Genomic DNA, 17,994 nt, shown 5'->3' with positions numbered 1-17,994 from the left:
ATACTTAAATCCTGAATTGAGTTTACTTCTACGTCCAAAACACACTGTTTTTATCTTTCACTGAAGAAGAATCTCCAGGGCCCAGTGGCAGTTTCATCTAAAAGGTTGGGATAGTTTTGATGCGGCATGCAATGAATGGGAAGGCGCAAAATGTGTTTTACGTCGCATGCCGTTTTTTTGTGATTGGTGGAGAAAACTTGGCTGTACTCCGCTTCCCCTCATGAATAAAAGAAAGCTCAGACCAAGAGCCTATCCGCGCGCGCGACAACCCCCTTGCCGTGCGCCAAAGTTATCACTTAAACACCCAACCTCCATGCAGACTTTGTCATCAAAAACTACCAGAGCTTTTAGGAAAACGCTGCAAAGAATTAAGCAACCTTTGCGCACTTGAGAGTTAAGGGACACCCTCCTCCCTCTCTCTGTACACACACAGTGTACCTTTTTCTCAGCAGTCCTGTTTCGCTCATGCTCCCCACCGTGCTACATCAGAAGTAAGTGTGTTTTACGGTTTTGGGGTCTTTCGTTTTCAGAGATTCGTCCGTTTGGATGAGTATAGGCCTATTTGTCTTTTTTCATTTTTTTTTTTTGTTGAGTGGACTGCACTTGTTTTTTTCATCGTCAAAACAATTACCACAAACAAGTCTCGACTTAGTTTAGCCGATGAAATATTGGCCTTGTTTTTCCTGCTACTTTTAGCTGTAGAATGCAGTCGTCTTTGCCAGGAACAGTACCGCGAATGATGCGACCAGCGCCTGGACAAAACTATCCGCGCACTGGCTTCCCTTTGGAAGGTAGGTGATGCATGCAATTTACAAACATCCATCATTGTCGGAATTACTGTATCATTCCAAGCAACATTTATTACTCATTTAAAGCACGTTGTTTATCAACAAAATGTGCATTTGATTTGGGCCTTTATCCTCAATCACATTTGAAACGGCAAAATGTTGGCTATAGTTATACATATTGAAAGGACAAGTTAGTCTATTCATTATTTTATACTCGTTTGCCCCCTTCTGTAGACTACAATAGGTTTTACGAAAGTCAAACTTATATTAGGATTTCACAATGTCTGGGTACTCGATTATGTGACTGTTTATGTAAATAGACAAACGTGTGAATAAAATGTACAGGCACAATTTATTTGCATTGATTAATCGTCCGTGGGAGCGTCTCCCAGACAAGGTTCGTGCTCAAGTAGCTCCAATAAAATCTCCGAGAACACGAAGCTTGCAAGTTATCTTAGATCCGGGATTTGTTGAAGTGTCCTGGTGCTGGAAATAAAAGTAAAATACACATCAAAACGACGAATCAAAGGATTACATCAATATTTGTACGGCATGGCGGTGAATAATGAATCCGGACAAAGCCACACACTTCACAGCCTCTTCAATGACGGATGGAACACTCAAGTGTCATCTGGCTAATGACAAATTCTGCCTTCATATCAAATATTTTTCCCCAAAATAACTTGTCGATTCTGTTCTAAAATTTCTATTTTTGTCATTTTCAATTTCAGTAAGCTACGGATTCATTCACTTCAAGCATGATTGGAAATGTGTCCAATTACTTTGAATGTAGTAACAGTGGGTTTAGGCCTTTATGTTGATGTTTTTATGGCCACATTTCATTTCTGAATAGGACAGCCTATAGGCTACATTCATTTATTTGTATATATAGACTACATAAATATAGGCCTAGCCTACATTGTGCAATAGACTTCCACTAGGTCGTATAGCCTAATAACAATTGCATTAGGCATCCACATATGCATATTGGCCTATCAAAAAATCTCCGAACGCTACAAAAATATGCTACATATTCAAACATGTAGCCTATAGGCCTAAAGATCAAGCAGTCATCATTTGCACTGTAAAACAATATGCATTCCGAATAAGGTGTTAATGCCAATGTTGCATTTGGTGTGTACACGAAATGTTTTCACAGTAGGCCTTCTTTCTTCTGCACAGTGTCAACTCCCCTAGGTCAAGGTCGGGTAAACCAACTCGGTGGAGTGTTCATCAACGGAAGACCACTGCCAAATCATATCCGACACAAGATAGTGGAGATGGCCCACCACGGTATCCGTCCCTGCGTGATCTCTCGACAGCTACGAGTTTCCCATGGTTGCGTGTCCAAAATTCTTTGTCGGTATCAAGAAACAGGATCAATCCGACCCGGGGCAATAGGAGGAAGCAAACCCAGAGTGAGTTTGAGAAAGTTCTACCTCACAAAACAACAACAGCCATTATTATTACACGCTCATATCCTACAAATATCAAAATACATGTAATAATAATATTATTATTAATACTATTAATATTAGCCTATTCTTAAAATTATTCGTATAATTATTATTCTTATTATCATGACTGTTTACCGTTATGGACCACCAAATATTTAAACAGTAACTGGACATCCAAGGTATTTATTGTGGATATTGTACTCCATTCCATGTTTGTTGCTTACCTATTTATTAACCTGCCATCGAAATGGACAAAAACGAGCAATTTCGTAGCCTATATTTCCGGTGCCTTGAGACTTTGACGTTTACTGATATATATTTTAAAAAACGGAATTAGTCCATTCAGATTTTATTTTTCAGTACATTCAACCTGTACTGAAGTAATTTTTCTCGTGCTCTTTCTCCTCTCCTTTCCTCTTTTTGTATTTTCTTGTTTATTATTCTATTTTCTGCATTGTTTCTGCTTCTCATTTTCTTTCTCGCTCTCTTTCTTTCTCTCTGTTCTACTATCGTTCTGCGTAAATTAAACCCAAAAGCAGGTAGCAACGCCCGATGTGGAGAAACGGATTGAGGAGTACAAGCGCGAGAATCCCGGCATGTTCAGCTGGGAGATCCGAGACAAGCTGCTGAAGGACGGGGTGTGTGACAGAAGCACAGTTCCTTCAGGTGAGGCCTCATCTGGTAAGCAACCCTTTTTACTACACAAGTGATGTTTGCTCATATATATTTTGTTATACTAGTTCTCCATAATAGTGGTCGATATGAAACCATCACAAACATTAGGTTGATGACGTATTTAGAACTACCAGCATAGTTTTATGTCGGCCAAAAACAGGCCTATAGTGTCACCTGAACTTAATTGCATTAGGTTATTATTTCGATTTGTCTACATTTGTTTTAGCCTGTGTGTAATGACTATGCAATTACTCTAGGCCTACCTTGTTTTGTTTTTATTCTTGTAGTGAGTTCCATTAGTCGTGTTCTGAGAGCTCGATTTGGGAAGAAAGATGATGAAGAAGATTGTGATAAAAAAGATGAAGATGGAGAGAAGAAAACCAAACACAGCATCGATGGCATTCTTGGCGATAAAGGTAGGCTAATTCAATTGGATTACATTCGCGTTTTAAAACAACCTCTTACAGGCCTATGCACAACATCCTGTGCGCTCAATATGTTGCAATATTTTTGTTCAGCTTTGTTTGTTTTGTTCACGGAATGTACTTCCTTGATTTAAATCGGACCTAATTGCTCTTTTGCACACATTTGTGATTTTTTTTCGTGATGTTAAGCTGTTTGCCAATACAAGCGTAACTAGACCTGCTTAATTATTTATATGAGCCTTGACGGAGGGTATTTGTGACTGCATTCATTTGCACAACAGACTCCTTTGGTGCTGGTAAATGGTCCCTTGAAACGACAACTGACAGATGACCGATGTAACAATCAATATCAATTACGACCAGCAGGTTGCAGCGATTCTTGATCCTGGACATTAGCCTATTTAGGTAGCGCGTGTATACTGCTTCATAGAGTATTATCATAGTCCTATAGGCTAACTAATATGTAAGCTAAAATAAACCGGAAGCTAGTCATTTGCTAAAACGATAAACGTTCCGCAATTGTAGCCTAATTCGTTTTTTTTATTAGGTCTAGGTCTATTTGAAGATGGCTTATTATTATTTGTTACACTTTTTTAGTTGTCATTTTTTGGGTCCGTTTTAAACATAGATTTTATTATGTGGAATATTTAGGCTACAAAGAAACGGGGTTGTCTTTTGTCCTGGCGCTTTTTTGATGGGACCTCGGTATTATCTAGTCAAAATACATTAGATCCTGTGTCTGAAAAAAAATACAGGGATTTCCAAATGAAATGATCAACCATTTTGTAGCCTATCTGTTGTTTAAACGGTCGCACAAAAAGCCTTTCTCTAAAGCGACAGCCTCTCTAAACTTGAAGATGAACTTCAGTTCTCAAGACTTCCACTCCATTGAAGGCAAGGATTCTGAGGTACAAAGGCAAACCCCTCAAAAGCAGGGTAGTGAAAGGAGGAGTGGGACGTTTTTTTCACACTTAAAAACCCGCAAAGACAGGGGGAGAAAACTTTGGACAAAAGGCCAAGAGGAGAACGAAAGGCGAATGAATTATTCAATCCACCCTGCTGGTATATAGTTTTGTAATATTATAAAATCGTCTGTTGGAATAGATTAAGCAGTGGAGGGTGCAAAATGCGTTTCGATTGTTGTTTGGAAATGCATATGCTTTTTAGAATCGAGCTATTTTCTGTTCAAACTGAACCTTTACTGATGTTTTCTCAATGAAGGGGGTGGGGTGAATGGGTCTGTAAGTGAATGTAGACTAGCCTATAACATACTCTTAATCTATTTCACAAACCGATTCATTGATAGATGTTTATAGTTTGTTGTCTATGGGCTCGTGTCATGAAATGGCCTGTGTTGTTGGTTTATCTCGAGCATGAAGTTGCCTGCACCTTGTTAGTAGATCTGTACATAACTGACCTATGGGACATGACACCAGTTCATTATGGACTACTGTTTATTTTACGTGTCGCTGTCGTATTGTAGACAGAACGCCTCTCCATGATAGCTCGACAGCCGTGTTGAAACGGGTTCCACTGCCAACAATTGTCCCGCCAACAATTGAGCCGATTCAGGGGCCAGCAGGGGCTGTAGCGCTTTTGATTAAACCACAATTCTTCGTTAGAAATCTAACCTGATTGGCTTCAAACCACGTTGTCATCGGCCTATTTGTCAGTAGCCTAGCCCATGCATACACCGTGTGAAAGTAACTAAGATTGGGCTATATAGGCTATGGATATATGACCTATAATGTACATTAACCCAAAGGCCCCACTGTAGATCCTGCGTTCTTTTGGACATGAAATGGTCTCGCAAACCCTCTGTAAATGTTTTGCACACGTTTGGCTTTTGATGGTGACATGTTGAAACCAGGCTACCAACTGTCCCATTTTTTTTATTCTTAAAAAGACTCATCTCTGCGCTTGTTTCATTCTATCATCCGGATGGCATTTAATAATGTTAAGACTTATTACAGCTCGTAATGAAACCGGTGTCTGTTGAATAGGCGTCTGTGTTGGAGAGGGGTGTAATAGCTCGCAGGCATGGTAAGAAATGTATTTATCCCCTATCAGCCCTCACTCTTGGAGTTTCAAGCACAAACGTTATGTTGAAGGGTTTTAGAGCAGATTAAATTGAGCCTTTTATTTCTTTTCACTTTCATCTCTAAACGGCCCACTCTGCAGCTAGCCGCAGGCACAAATTCATGAGATTTTAGGTTTCTTTTATAGGCTATAGTTGTCGAGATTGTATTCATATATTTATTTTGTTTTATTTCATTTTTATTTTGGGATTGCATTGAAGCATATAACTCTTAACATGCCAAACTCGAATCTGGTGATGGAAATGTCAATTTGAAGTGAATTGTACAGTACATATTGCAAGCAAATTGCTAGATGCATAGGCTTATTAGAATACAGCGGGGGTGGTTTCACCAAACAAGGGGGCATCGTGTTTGAAGTCTGAGCTTTCAAAAATAACCGCTGCTGTCCATTCGGATTTTAAGTTGACTGCGAAGGCTTTGGCTTTTGGGGAAGAGAATACTGCAGCTATGCTCCGTAAAATAGTAGGCCAAATGTTTTCCATCCATGCTGATATTGACAGATTGCATTAGAACGTATTTAAACACTGCGTGAGTGACATGTTTGCCAAGTTTAGAAGGGGACTGCTGATAGTGGCATACGTTGCCCCTTCCAAAGAGCTTATGTTGAGATGTAAAGACTTATGATATGATGTTTTGTTACACTAGAGTAGACTAATTATAAGGTAATAGTCTCAATATATGTTTACAAATAGATAGTAGGTCATTATGATCGAGATCAAGAATTTATTACGTGATCATATCAATGTTTAAAAGATTGCATTCAACCGTTATCAGGATATCTGCATTGATCATCCCATTGGCATAGCGATATGGTCTATGGTCGATGAGTGACCTAATTTCAAATGTTGCATTGGTGCACACCTAAATGGTGGCTGAAAGGAGTGTATCGGTCAATTCATAAAGAACAATTGGTTTTGATTAAACCAACACGCACCATCTTCAGCCCTCATGCGTGATAGAAGGGACAAATGGACACTTGAACAAACGGTCGGATTACCTGAGGTTCTCAATCTAATCAAACAGGGGCCAGGCGGGATTTGTGACTGTTGTGAGTGGGATCAGAGGAAATGATAGAGGCCACAAGGAGATAGCAAGATGTCACTCATCCCCAGGCCCCAGACACGGCCGTTCTCTGTATTCAATTTCAAACGACGTTAAAATACACGTCTTAAAAGGAGACATATAACCTAAAAAACGCGTTTGGAAATGATAGATAGGCTATACCGAGAACTCAAAGAGCGACCGAAAGTACCCATAAAACCATGATATAAATGGTCTACTTATTTAAATGGTTATAGAAATAAGAGGAGCTATTGAGCCACATTGAGGAGTCATGCAATACTGAATAAAAACAAGTGGCTGCTATATTACATATTCCGGAGCATGATCTGGCATGCGTGCTGCTTTTTCTCCGAGACAGTTGTAGAAAATCGAAAATTATATTTAGGAGTCCGAAATAGCCTAAGCTTCATTGAAAGAAAAAGGATGCCTGGATGTGTCGAAAGACCACTTCAAACAAATCCATCTAGAATGGTGAGAGAGATTTAGTGAAAGTATGGGGGAAGTTATTTAGCTATTAATAATAATAAAAATGTCCCTAAGGCATCGAGAGTGACTCCATCTGCACTTTCTCGCAGCTATTTGGCTGGGTTGAAATTGAGGGAGACCCAAATGTTGGGTAGAGATAACACAATCATCACAGGCTTGGTCCTGTGCTGAGCATCAATGTATTCAACTCGGATTAACCTCCCTTTTCCCCCTCGCTGCCTCTCCAAATTTCATTGGAATTTACATGGCGAGATTTTTAAGAAACATTGCCTATAAAAAGCAAAAAACAACAGGCTGCGTGGAATATTTTAATAGCGGAGAGGGTTGCATCAGTTGTCATAATAATCACAAATGATAATGATAGCCCAATAGACATAATAATGCTAATAATAATGATAATGATAATAATAATGTATGCTGGGTTTATATATATATTCCTATAACTGTTATTTCATTCTAATAGTATGCTGATATTAAGATATTATGTACACTTCTACTTTAAACCTTTCGATTGGGTAGGCCTATCCGTGACGAATGCAGTTCATGTTGATGGCGATTCTCCCTTACAACGTTTCAAGACCGAAATAATAATTATATGACATTTAATTCCACTGTTGTGGCCAGAAATATAGTGTTTTTTAGAGGTTTAACAAATGTGCATGGGTAGGCTATAAACCCGTCGACCAGACGGAACTCTATTACACGGAATCCCGATAAACCAAGTGACATAATTCGTGGAACAAATCAAATTAGCCAAACCAGCAACAAATGACCATCATTTACTATTTAAAAGTCTTTGTTAAGCATGTTGCATCTCTTTAATGCTAGGAATAATAAGATTCATCCGGTGAACTAGGGCCTAGTGCTTTTTAAGGCCATGTAGGACCTTACTAAAAATAAACATGGGGAGATGTCAAAATCACTCATTCCCCAAACGAGATTTAAGAGGCAACATAATTCTTCTGTAATTTATTTAAATCAGTTTTGTTAAGCCTGCTTCCCTGACATCAAACAATATTTATATACGTTCATTGAATAAGGGGTCATGGTTTACATGCTTTTGTGCATCTTACAGGCAGCCCAACACCTTCACATTCCCCCAAGAGCATTCCTTAGAATGTATTTAGATGGTCGTTATTAAGCAAGAAACACCATGGGGGGTACTGCGGTAAATTAGTATACACTCATTAGATTAGGAAAATGATATTATGATGGCGACGTATATTTTTCCCTTCCATGACTTAGGCTATAGTCTACATCAACATCACAGCAGCTGATTGAACGCATTTTCAAAATGGACAGGGGGAAATCTTACAATAATGACACATTTTGTCCTGTCAATTCATAGGACATAAGACATCTAGAGAAAGAACGATCTTAGCGTAAGCCTCTTCATCACGTCGAATATTAATGTGCAATTATACCCCAATGCTCTGGGTGACCCGCTAACCTGAGGCAGACCCTGGGGTTTTCATGAAGGGGATTTCGTGTTGTGTGTTTCAGACATTTTAAGAGAAGAGAGGAGGAAAAAAGTAGGTGAGGAAAAGTAGAAGCGGCTAGAGGAAATTGAGAGGCTTATAGTCTTTGATCCTTGGGTGCTTTTGCTTATCAGAAACATTTGTGGTGACACCACCACAATGGGAGTTCATCATATTACAGACTGCCAGTGCTGCTTTCAAGCCTGCCTGTCTATTAATTAAAGCACTTTTGCCATGTGGGACAGGGCCTATACGAGTGCACATGCTACCAGCAGCGAATACTTCTCGAATCTCTGGTGGGTTATTTAAAGGGACAATCTCCCCTTTTGGGCGACTTAGGAAAATTCCAAGGTCTTCTGTAGACTACATGGGGATTTTTTTTCTCCTCATATAAAGGCAAGTACATAATCCTTTCCTGCTCAATAACTTTAAAGGAATTAACTCCCCCCTACCCAAACATTCACCAAATCTCAAGGTGTAGAACTTTCACGGAGTTATTCATTTTACTTTAAAGTAGGCTTAACTGTCCAGTGAAAATCTCACTTTTAAAAGTTCATATTCTGTTAACTCATACCCAAATAATGTTGTTGACTTGTCTTATACTCGTATTTGTGGTCAAAGCATAAATTGGAGATGAAACACTTCAAAAACCCCATCTCAAACTTGTATCTCAAACAGACCATTTAAAAAAATGCTTGCTATTTCCTCATGGAGAATGATGTCATCCTGCCTCATTGGCTGAGCTGGGCAATCAGTGATCTACTGGCGTTCATATTTTTTAATGACCAATATACATCCACGCCATTCTATTGTTGGGGTACGCCCACACCATTTCAACACAGCAAAGCTGCTTTTTAACATATTTAATTACCATTTATTTGAAGGAAAATTATTTTGCTCATATTCGAATTAATTATAGGTCCTATTTCATTATGTATCGAAACACTGGACATTTACTTTAAATGTACGTATAATGTTACATTTCATTTCCATTTGTCATTGACAACAATTACATTGAAAAACATTTCTAGTTGGTTGGGGTCAGGGATGTACTAGGGAGCTTGGTGGGGGACATGGCCCTGCAAGATCTGAGGAACAAATCGGACAAACGACAAGGGAAAACTCCTGCTGACACCAATAAAAGTATTGGCCTCCGGGCTTCCTATGTGGTGTCACAAATAGTGTTTTTGATACCACGACTCGCCATCAGTCTATTGTTGTACGCTGCCCATAAAATTGGAAGGCCAAGGAACTATTGTTGACCTCAAATGAAGACCGCTCATCAGTTGATGAGGAAATGGGCTTATGTTTAGTCGTGCATGGTCGTTCATCAAATATACAGGCCTATATGCCTTTTAACTATGACAATTCGTTTATATAGTCTATATTAATATCTGATATCGAATGTTTAATTCAATTCAGATGTAGCTTAGTCTGGTATTATGTCCAATTTAATAAACATGTTATTTAATGTATAATTATAACCGCATTATGATTGAAAATATTTAAATATATTTGACCAAACTGAAGCACAAATATTGTCACTATTGTAGAAAGAAAAATAGAGCTTGGGCTACTTGTTGATTTTCCTTTTATTCTTCATCACTTCCAACTGCATCAATGGCGTCTTTGAGAAAACAAATATATAAAGAGGGGCAACTAAACTGGGAAGCGGTTTTGAAAGCGAGAATAGCAGCCCACTTCTTTGCCATAGAGCGTTCAGTAGCCATTCCTTAATCCTGCTTTCATTTTGCCGACAAATGCCAAGAATCTTGTTTGGCGACCCAATGGGAGACTGATCAGTGAACAAAAGCGAAGCGTTTCACAAAGCAGAAATGAGCAAAACGAGGTCCAGTGCAGTCAGAAGCCTTGGGCAACCATTAAGCTCCGTTTGCAAATGATAGCCAATGGGACAAAGGAAAACACAAAAATCTTAAGCTATACAAATATGGCTAAACAAACGGATTGACAATGTCACCGAATGTTTTGACGGTTAATTGATCCCTTGGTGAGACGCATAGTGATTTTTGGAGATGTCTTATTGTGCAGGGTTATCGAGGGTGTTTTGTCAAATTAGAAGTAGCCTACTTTACTCATGGGGCATTTTGGGGATTTATCAATAAAATATAAATCAGTAAAATGTTGCACCAAACACATAAAGTAATCGAAAATGACATGACACCTAAGGCCATTCATAATAGCCCACCGAATAACGCTTGATGGTGCAGAATTTAGAAAATAGGTCAGGATCGTATCTTTGAGTAAAACATGTTAAATTAACATCGCCAGATTCTACTAATCTACATTTTTTCGTCGGTTTCAAGTTGCACCATTAAGACCAGGCATGTATCCTACAAAGAAAAGCAGACCAAACCACCACCTACAGTATAGCCTATGAGTTTTGACCACGCAATAAAGACCAGTGGTTTCCTTTTCGTTTGCCTGTCTGCTGTGTTAACTTGATATTTTGTGCATGACTGGTTTATTAGACACCGCATGTGTGGGGATTTGACAGAGGCTCCTGGGGTCTGGATACCTTCAGTTAAATCCAACTCATTTCGCTCTCTCATGTAATTCATCCGGGGAACCTAGGGAGACGGCCCACGGTAGGAGAGGTATCTTAAACCCTTTCATCTCAGCCTATAATAACTGGACCATAACAAGTTCTCAATGCTCAGGTTCAAACCATATCCTCATACCATGAGAACATTGCAGCACAAGGTTAATTAAGGTCGAGACTGCTGAGTTTACCTAGCATAGCTGTTAAGAACGTCCCATATAGCCTACCCTTTTAAAGTAGCCTACAGTAGCCTATAATTTGGTGAATGATAATAACGGTATATTGATTTAATAACCGTAGTATCATTTATAATAACATTATTAGTAGTAAGCATTATAAGCATTTCGCTGCACCTGCAATAACATCTTTAAAATAACATTTGATTATTATTATCATTATTATGTAAATTAAACCTTTATATGATAGAATATGAATTATGTATTGATAATGAAAGTTTTTTGGGAAATGGTATTTTGGTACGTCTACCTAGCTCACTCTGTGCAAGTTAATATTTGTGAGTTTGCTGTGGCCCATTTCCAAGAACGTAGATCAAGTTCAAAGGGACAGAAACAGGAATGAATCAAAGAGGAATGTTAATAAGAAATGTTCAAATTGAAGTTATCTCACACCAAGGGAACCACGTTACTTTTGCCCAGGTGGACCTGTAAGCAAATGGAGGCATAATGACATCTTAGTTTTGTCGACACAGGCACAAGAATGTCATTCTACAAGTGTATTTGTCTAGGATTCGACTCCCTAAAAGCAAACACTGTTCAAAATGCACAAATCCATTCTAATTGGGTATGAAATGACCCTAAATATATAGAGATTAAGCAACCATTAAGCCCCTACATTTTCTTCTAAAATAAACCTTGAAGCTGTTGAAAGGTTTGAAAGTGGATTAATGGTTCTATATAAGTCTTTGCATGAATGTAATTTGTGCCACTTATTTTACATGCCATCCTAAATAATATATGTGAGAATATATTTAACCAACTACCATCAAATCATTTATATTCACTTTAATTCAAATGATGTATTTTACACACTAACTTCATCACTGTACACTCAAAGCTACCATTCTGGAGAGATTGAGGTTATGCAATGTAGGCCCTAACTATCTTGCTCGGCCATGTTAAGTGTATGTTGTCTGCCCAATCATTAGTGTCTGTTTGCGTGATATAAATGTACTTTCAGGAGAACACACATTAAAGTTAGAGACTCATTGTCGATTTTATCCAGGTTGTATCTGTGTTATAGTTCATAACTCCCTCTGTTAGTGTCAGTGACCAAGGAGCTAAACGTCAACTGTTTGTGTTTTGCCTTTTAGAAGCCTCTTTGTAGCTAAACCAGCTTTTTTGGTTTGGCCTGAAATCCCCCTGATGCGTGTCTACCCACTCAGTCTATTGATATACAAGCAGTCACTTAAAAAGGGATAGAAAGAAAAAAAAAGTGAATGGGGATAGAGAACCGTCTGTTATTTTGTGTCTTTGGCCCCGCACCATTGGCTATTCAGGCGAGTTGATGAACTCCTCCAAAAGTTTATTAAGGGGAAGGAAACAATGCAAACCAAAGGCTTCAAGCAAACAGGCTGACAGTTTATAAACTAGCTTCCATTGAGCCTCAAAGGCAGATGCATGAATACGTTTCAATGGGCTCCCTCAAACTGACACAATCGAGCTAGACAACAGCCATGTTGAAAAAGGAGGGGTTTTACTCTTCGGTGCTGCTGCGGTGCCGATTGGTATTTCCATGCATTAATGTACATCTGCAGTGGGAAGGATCCAATCTGGGGGTTGGTTGGTTGGTCTGGTCGAGTCAAAGCGTTGGTTTTTGCTGATCTTTTTGCTTGTGTTTGAAGTAAAGCCTTGTGTTCCGCACGCCCACTCTGGACAGCAGGTGTCACGACACTGAGAGAAATATGCTAATCGCAATGAAAAAGAGAGTGAGGGAGAGGGAAACGTTTTACTTATGCTCCCTCGCTTTTTCACGGTATGAACCGGAGCATTTCTCGTCCACATGCAGGTTGAATGGGTGATAAGTGGCTTTTAGCGATGATGGTATTCCTTTCAGCCGAAACAACTTTGTTCTCAGTCCAAGCAGTAGTTCCTGCTTGCCAGATCAGTCAGTGAGTGTGTTGGTTCGCTTTGGGTTCAGTCGTTGAACATAATTGCAAAGAAACCATTTCTCTTGAAATGTTAAATTATGTTTACCAGCTAGAAGCTTGCTGAGCAGTGACTGTGGAATCAACAGCCTGAGGAAACACTGCTCTTACGAAATTCACCGACTAAAGTTTCTAAACCCTCTCCACCCCGGCCTACAACCTAATTGGGGACTATGATTTGTGAGTGTATCCAGCCCAGACCCAATGCTCCCTAAGTGGGCACCACCCGGGAGAGGTGACCCTGGGCAGCCTGGGGGGTGTCTGAATGCACTGCGGACACAGCCTATAGCAGCCATCCCTAGCAGGTGTCACAATTAGCAACACAATCAGCCTCCATGGCCTGTGGTCATTGGGCGTCTGTTCAACCAAGCAGTGTAAGGCGGGCTGGATCTTGGGGGACAACACAAGAGGGTACACGTGGAGCAGGGACAAGACTAGGGCGAGATTACCCTCTGAAACAGCCATTAGAGAGGATGTCGTCGCAGCAAACAAAAGTGGAGAAGAAATATCAATACTTTGTTAGTTTTCCAAACAGAGCCCCCTCGGTTACACTCTGCTCTCGCACATTTCCCAATCACTTGTTGTTTATATTTACTGTTAGTGTCAACTGTTGCTGTTATTGTTATGAACATTTTGGCAGTGAATTGGAAGTTATCTTTGTGTACTCTGAAAATGTCTTTATTAGGCTACAGTCTGGCTTACTGGGCAACCCCCTGTCTGTTTGTTTTATGAAGGGATATTGCCATAGTCATGTGGAGAGCTGACAGTACTGTGTTGTTGGGTGTTGAAGCCTGGGGACAACCATATTGGTGGTTGGGTTTGAGTCAGTTTCTGTTCAAACTGATAATTTTTCTATTTTTTAAGAGGCCTCTCTTTTCACTACCACAAGAGTGCTCTCTTTGAATCCTTGGAATCACTCGCAAAAAGGGGTTATTTAAAAAAGATGAATACTTCCTAGTATGTTTTATAAGCAGTTATTTAAGAGTGGGCAAATGTTGCATTAAAAACAATTAGAGTATTACTCAATGTGATTGATATGTTTGGTGCCGCTCTCTAGTAATATAAACATAGTGCACTTAGTTTTGATGGTGTCAAACCCCTTTAAATACCCATATACTTTGTGAAAAAAAATATTCTGTGTATATTATCTGGATTGTCAATATTTATTTGAAGATACTTGTGAGGACTTGCGTTGATATATTTCCCTCTTGTGCTGTTTTGTGTGATTCTACATCTCAGTGGAGGAGCGTGGGTCGATCAGATAGGAGTGCAAACAGGCGTCTCAAATTAAAAGCTTTTATTTCACCGTAAACCTGTCCCTTAAAACCTGCTGCTTGCTTATGGAGTAGATCACTTGTTTTACTAGGCAGTCATAAAAGGACGATGGAAACTGAGGTAACCAACACCTGTCTGTATTCTAGGATATCCAAAGATTGCCACAACAGACTCTAACCAATAGGCATATTACATTTAGCTTGTGGCTCATTTGAAGTGAAGTCGATTTTTTTTTTTACAGATGATTGTTTTAAGCAATAAGGCACAAGAGGCACTATGTAATGAATATACTCACAGGTAAATGGCATTGTTTGGCCTGAGGCAAAGTGGTGGGACAGTCAACCCATTTACATGGGACTATATTCATTACACCGCACTGACCCGTGTGCCTTATTGCAGTTTTAAAAAGGTTGCCAACACATTCAAATAACAATGATCTTCATAATTTTTTTTATTTTGATACAATTTTCATAAAATGACATTCTTCCACTAGAAGATATATTCCGGACACACATCTGGTCGTTAGTTATTTTGGCCATGTTGCTACAGACGCTCTAGTCGTTAATTATTTTTGCATAGTTGCTTTGAAAAAGGATTGGCCGCCTGTACTAAAAAAAAACATTTTTGCTATACAGTCTGACCAAAGTTCTTGTCATTTACTAGCTAGCTAGTCAACTTCAGGTAACTCAGTTGCCTCAAACATTGCACCAGGAATGACAGCACATTAGCTGCATTTTTGCTTATTTGAGCTTTTTTTCTATTGGTATAAAATAATAATGATGTTGATGTGAAATTTCGCCTGGTCTCGTCTGGACAACGTTCATTCTCAATGGTACAGGGGAGATCGCATTTCAAGAGTGAAACACTTTTCGGGGTCGGACAGGCAGACAGCGTGGCTTATATTAACTACTGTTGTACCAAACTAAATGCTAGGCTAGAAGCGAGGGGAAATGTGCGAGCTGAGATAAATACATTTGGTTTGGACAGCAACGTGAACATGACGATATTGTTATGGGGAGACGCAGCGATAATTCAGTTGGAACTTCTAGCAGACACAGGCGTGCCAGTGTCGATGAATACAGCGTGGCTTGGAGCGCTGCTCGTCTGATCGGCATCTAGGATCCGAACAACTATTTTTAATAACGTTCCTGAGAGCCCTGACTGCTTCACAAAATGGTTGACGCTAACACATTTAGAGGCAAAGCTTACTTCAGTTGGCTGGTATCACAGGTCTCTGTGGTGCTGACTTATCCTGGCCTTGAGGCTACAGCCAGGTCATCCTCTGCCCATTAACACCCCACCTAACTCTTCCTCATCTTCACTTTTCTCCACCACAACTGTCTGCAAGGCAGCAGTGAACTGAGATGAGTTTTTCTATAACCCAAGATAATTGCTTCCTTGAAATATTTATTGGGCTCACTTTTATGGATTCAATTGATAAGTCCCTCCCATTTCATGGCCTAATACAGTGTTAACCATTTTTATGAAGGACAAACACATTTCAACCAATTTTATGATTTCAGTATTACTTCACAATGGTCACCTATTTATATAAAAAAGTTGCTCTCTGCCATTGTGTGTGCTTAATTAGTGAGTATCTAGACAAATGTCTACATTCCATTCTGTCCAAGAAGTATGTTTAAAATGAACAAAAATCCTTTTGGGCTAATTCCACGACAATGGGGGCATGACATACATAATTAAGTATAAAGGCATTTGGCCAGTGTCACAGCACTGATTAGTAGTTAACACCATGGTCCAATAGTTTAAATATCACCATTAGCCCACGCCACTTATGGCCATAAAATCTCCCATTTTCTGCTCCCTAGCATCTTCACCCCGGGATCTCTGCCCTGGCTTTATTTATATGTGTGTTTTGCCCTCACACAAAGACAATAAACATGTTCCCAGAGTGTTGCAAATCACAAATTTGCTCAGATTTTTTCCCCACCGACTTGAATAGTGAATGCGGTGGCCAGTATGTGAACAACAGTAGGGCAGGCCAGCTGCAGGAGAGTGGTAGGGAGGGAGGGAGGGAGGGAGAGGGTAAGGCTGTTCTCCCCCAGCTTCAAACAGGGGGCTTGTCTTACAGTTTTTACTAATGGGCTTACTTATGCATCCACTGGCACTCTCCCTTCATGCTGATTCCCCCCCCCCCCCCTCCACACACACACACACACCTAACACCAAATGATTCCCCCCTCCTAACACCAAACTACATTTTTCCATCCAAAATCCACAATATGCTGTTGACATTTTGGAGAATTCATTCTTATCATGGTGTGTCTGCCAAAAGGGAGTAGTTTTCTTTCTTACGATTCCCACAAGTCATTATGTGTTCATTTTTATTCATCATTTATTTACACATGCGATTGAATTTGAGCCGCCTAAGTGATAGACAAGTTTCTCGTTCCTGTTTTCGACTTGATTTGACCAATGTTTCACCAAGTGGATATCAGATCTGCTTGAAAAGGACAGCTGCCACACTGTTGATTTTTCATCTTGGTTTTAAAAGGATGCACTCCCAACAGAAAGGCACCAGATCAAGCTCTCAGCTATCTCCCCCTCTCACATAAACACATGGGTTGCATTTCAAAGCACCTTTTAACTGTAATCTTTAAATAGACTCAACAAGTCGAAATCACTTATTTTGTTTGCAGGGGAAGAAAACCCTTTTCTATGATTATTAATCTGCTTTTATTCAAAATAAGATTATTCTTTGCTCTTATAAAACTTTTGGCATTTTCTTTTTTAAGCCCCGAGCTGTCCACTAAGGGCTTGCATTTGTATATCTCTAATATAGCTTTGTCTTGAGTATTATATTTCCACCCCGTCATAATCTAACTCTGTGGTTATATTGACAGTCAGCATTTTGTTATTTATAAGGCCGTTTTCTATCAGTAAATGAGACATATGCATGCCACAGCTGGGGGAGAGAGAGCAGATAAAGACTTTGCATTTAATAACCGCTAGTTTGCTAAGACGTAATGCCTTGATAAGGCAAACATATTTGTGAGGGCTAGATTGAGTTCAATACCAGTTCTATACAGCATCTACTGAGAGGACAGAGCCGGGCTGCGCTGTGTCCTAGCCTATACAGTGTTGTGTGTGTGTGTGTGTGTGTGTGTGTGTGTGTGATGATATCCATGATATCATGAATTTTCTGAAATGTTAACAGCATATTGTGGATTTTGGATGGAAAAACTTAGTTTGGTGTTGGGATGGGGGACTCATTTGGTGTTAGGAGTGTGTGTGTGTGTGAATGTTAAGCTATGCATGAATATTCATTAGAAACTATTGAATTAGTCTACTTGGCAAAAATATAAACATTTTGAAAATACTGTATATTCAACAAAACCTTACAACCTATGCCACCATTCACTGTATGCTTTGATGTAACTATAAATTGTTGTGTTTTTTACTAAATGATGGCCATTGTGTTGCAGTCACTGTGGGATGATGGCTTATTTATTGGATATTGAATGAGTTAGATGAATACAGCTTTGTAGGCTACTCTGTTTGGAG

General features: G+C 39.5%; 1 protein-coding gene across 2 annotated transcripts in view; it reads left to right on the top strand.

Annotated features, from left to right (window-relative positions):
* The first annotated feature begins 247 nt into the window (after window positions 1–247).
* The window catches only part of LOC109907886 (paired box protein Pax-7), a 67,083-nt gene continuing 49,336 nt past the window's right edge, over window positions 248–17,994 (top strand). Inside the window, exons 1-5 of one of the 2 annotated variants that reach the window (XM_031794050.1) lie at window positions 248–491; window positions 697–791; window positions 1,971–2,206; window positions 2,782–2,926; window positions 3,208–3,336. In XM_031794050.1, the coding sequence (XP_031649910.1) occupies window positions 466–491; window positions 697–791; window positions 1,971–2,206; window positions 2,782–2,926; window positions 3,208–3,336 (631 nt within the window). In that variant the 5' untranslated portion in view covers window positions 248–465. The remainder of the gene's footprint in view (window positions 492–696; window positions 792–1,970; window positions 2,207–2,781; window positions 2,927–3,207; window positions 3,337–17,994) is intronic. The other variant, XM_020506156.2, reaches the window with a different exon arrangement.

Source organism: Oncorhynchus kisutch, linkage group LG17 (assembly GCF_002021735.2).
Source record: "Oncorhynchus kisutch isolate 150728-3 linkage group LG17, Okis_V2, whole genome shotgun sequence".
In the NCBI taxonomy this organism is placed as follows: domain Eukaryota; kingdom Metazoa; phylum Chordata; class Actinopteri; order Salmoniformes; family Salmonidae; genus Oncorhynchus; species Oncorhynchus kisutch.
This window is presented reverse-complemented; position numbering and strand designations above follow the sequence as displayed.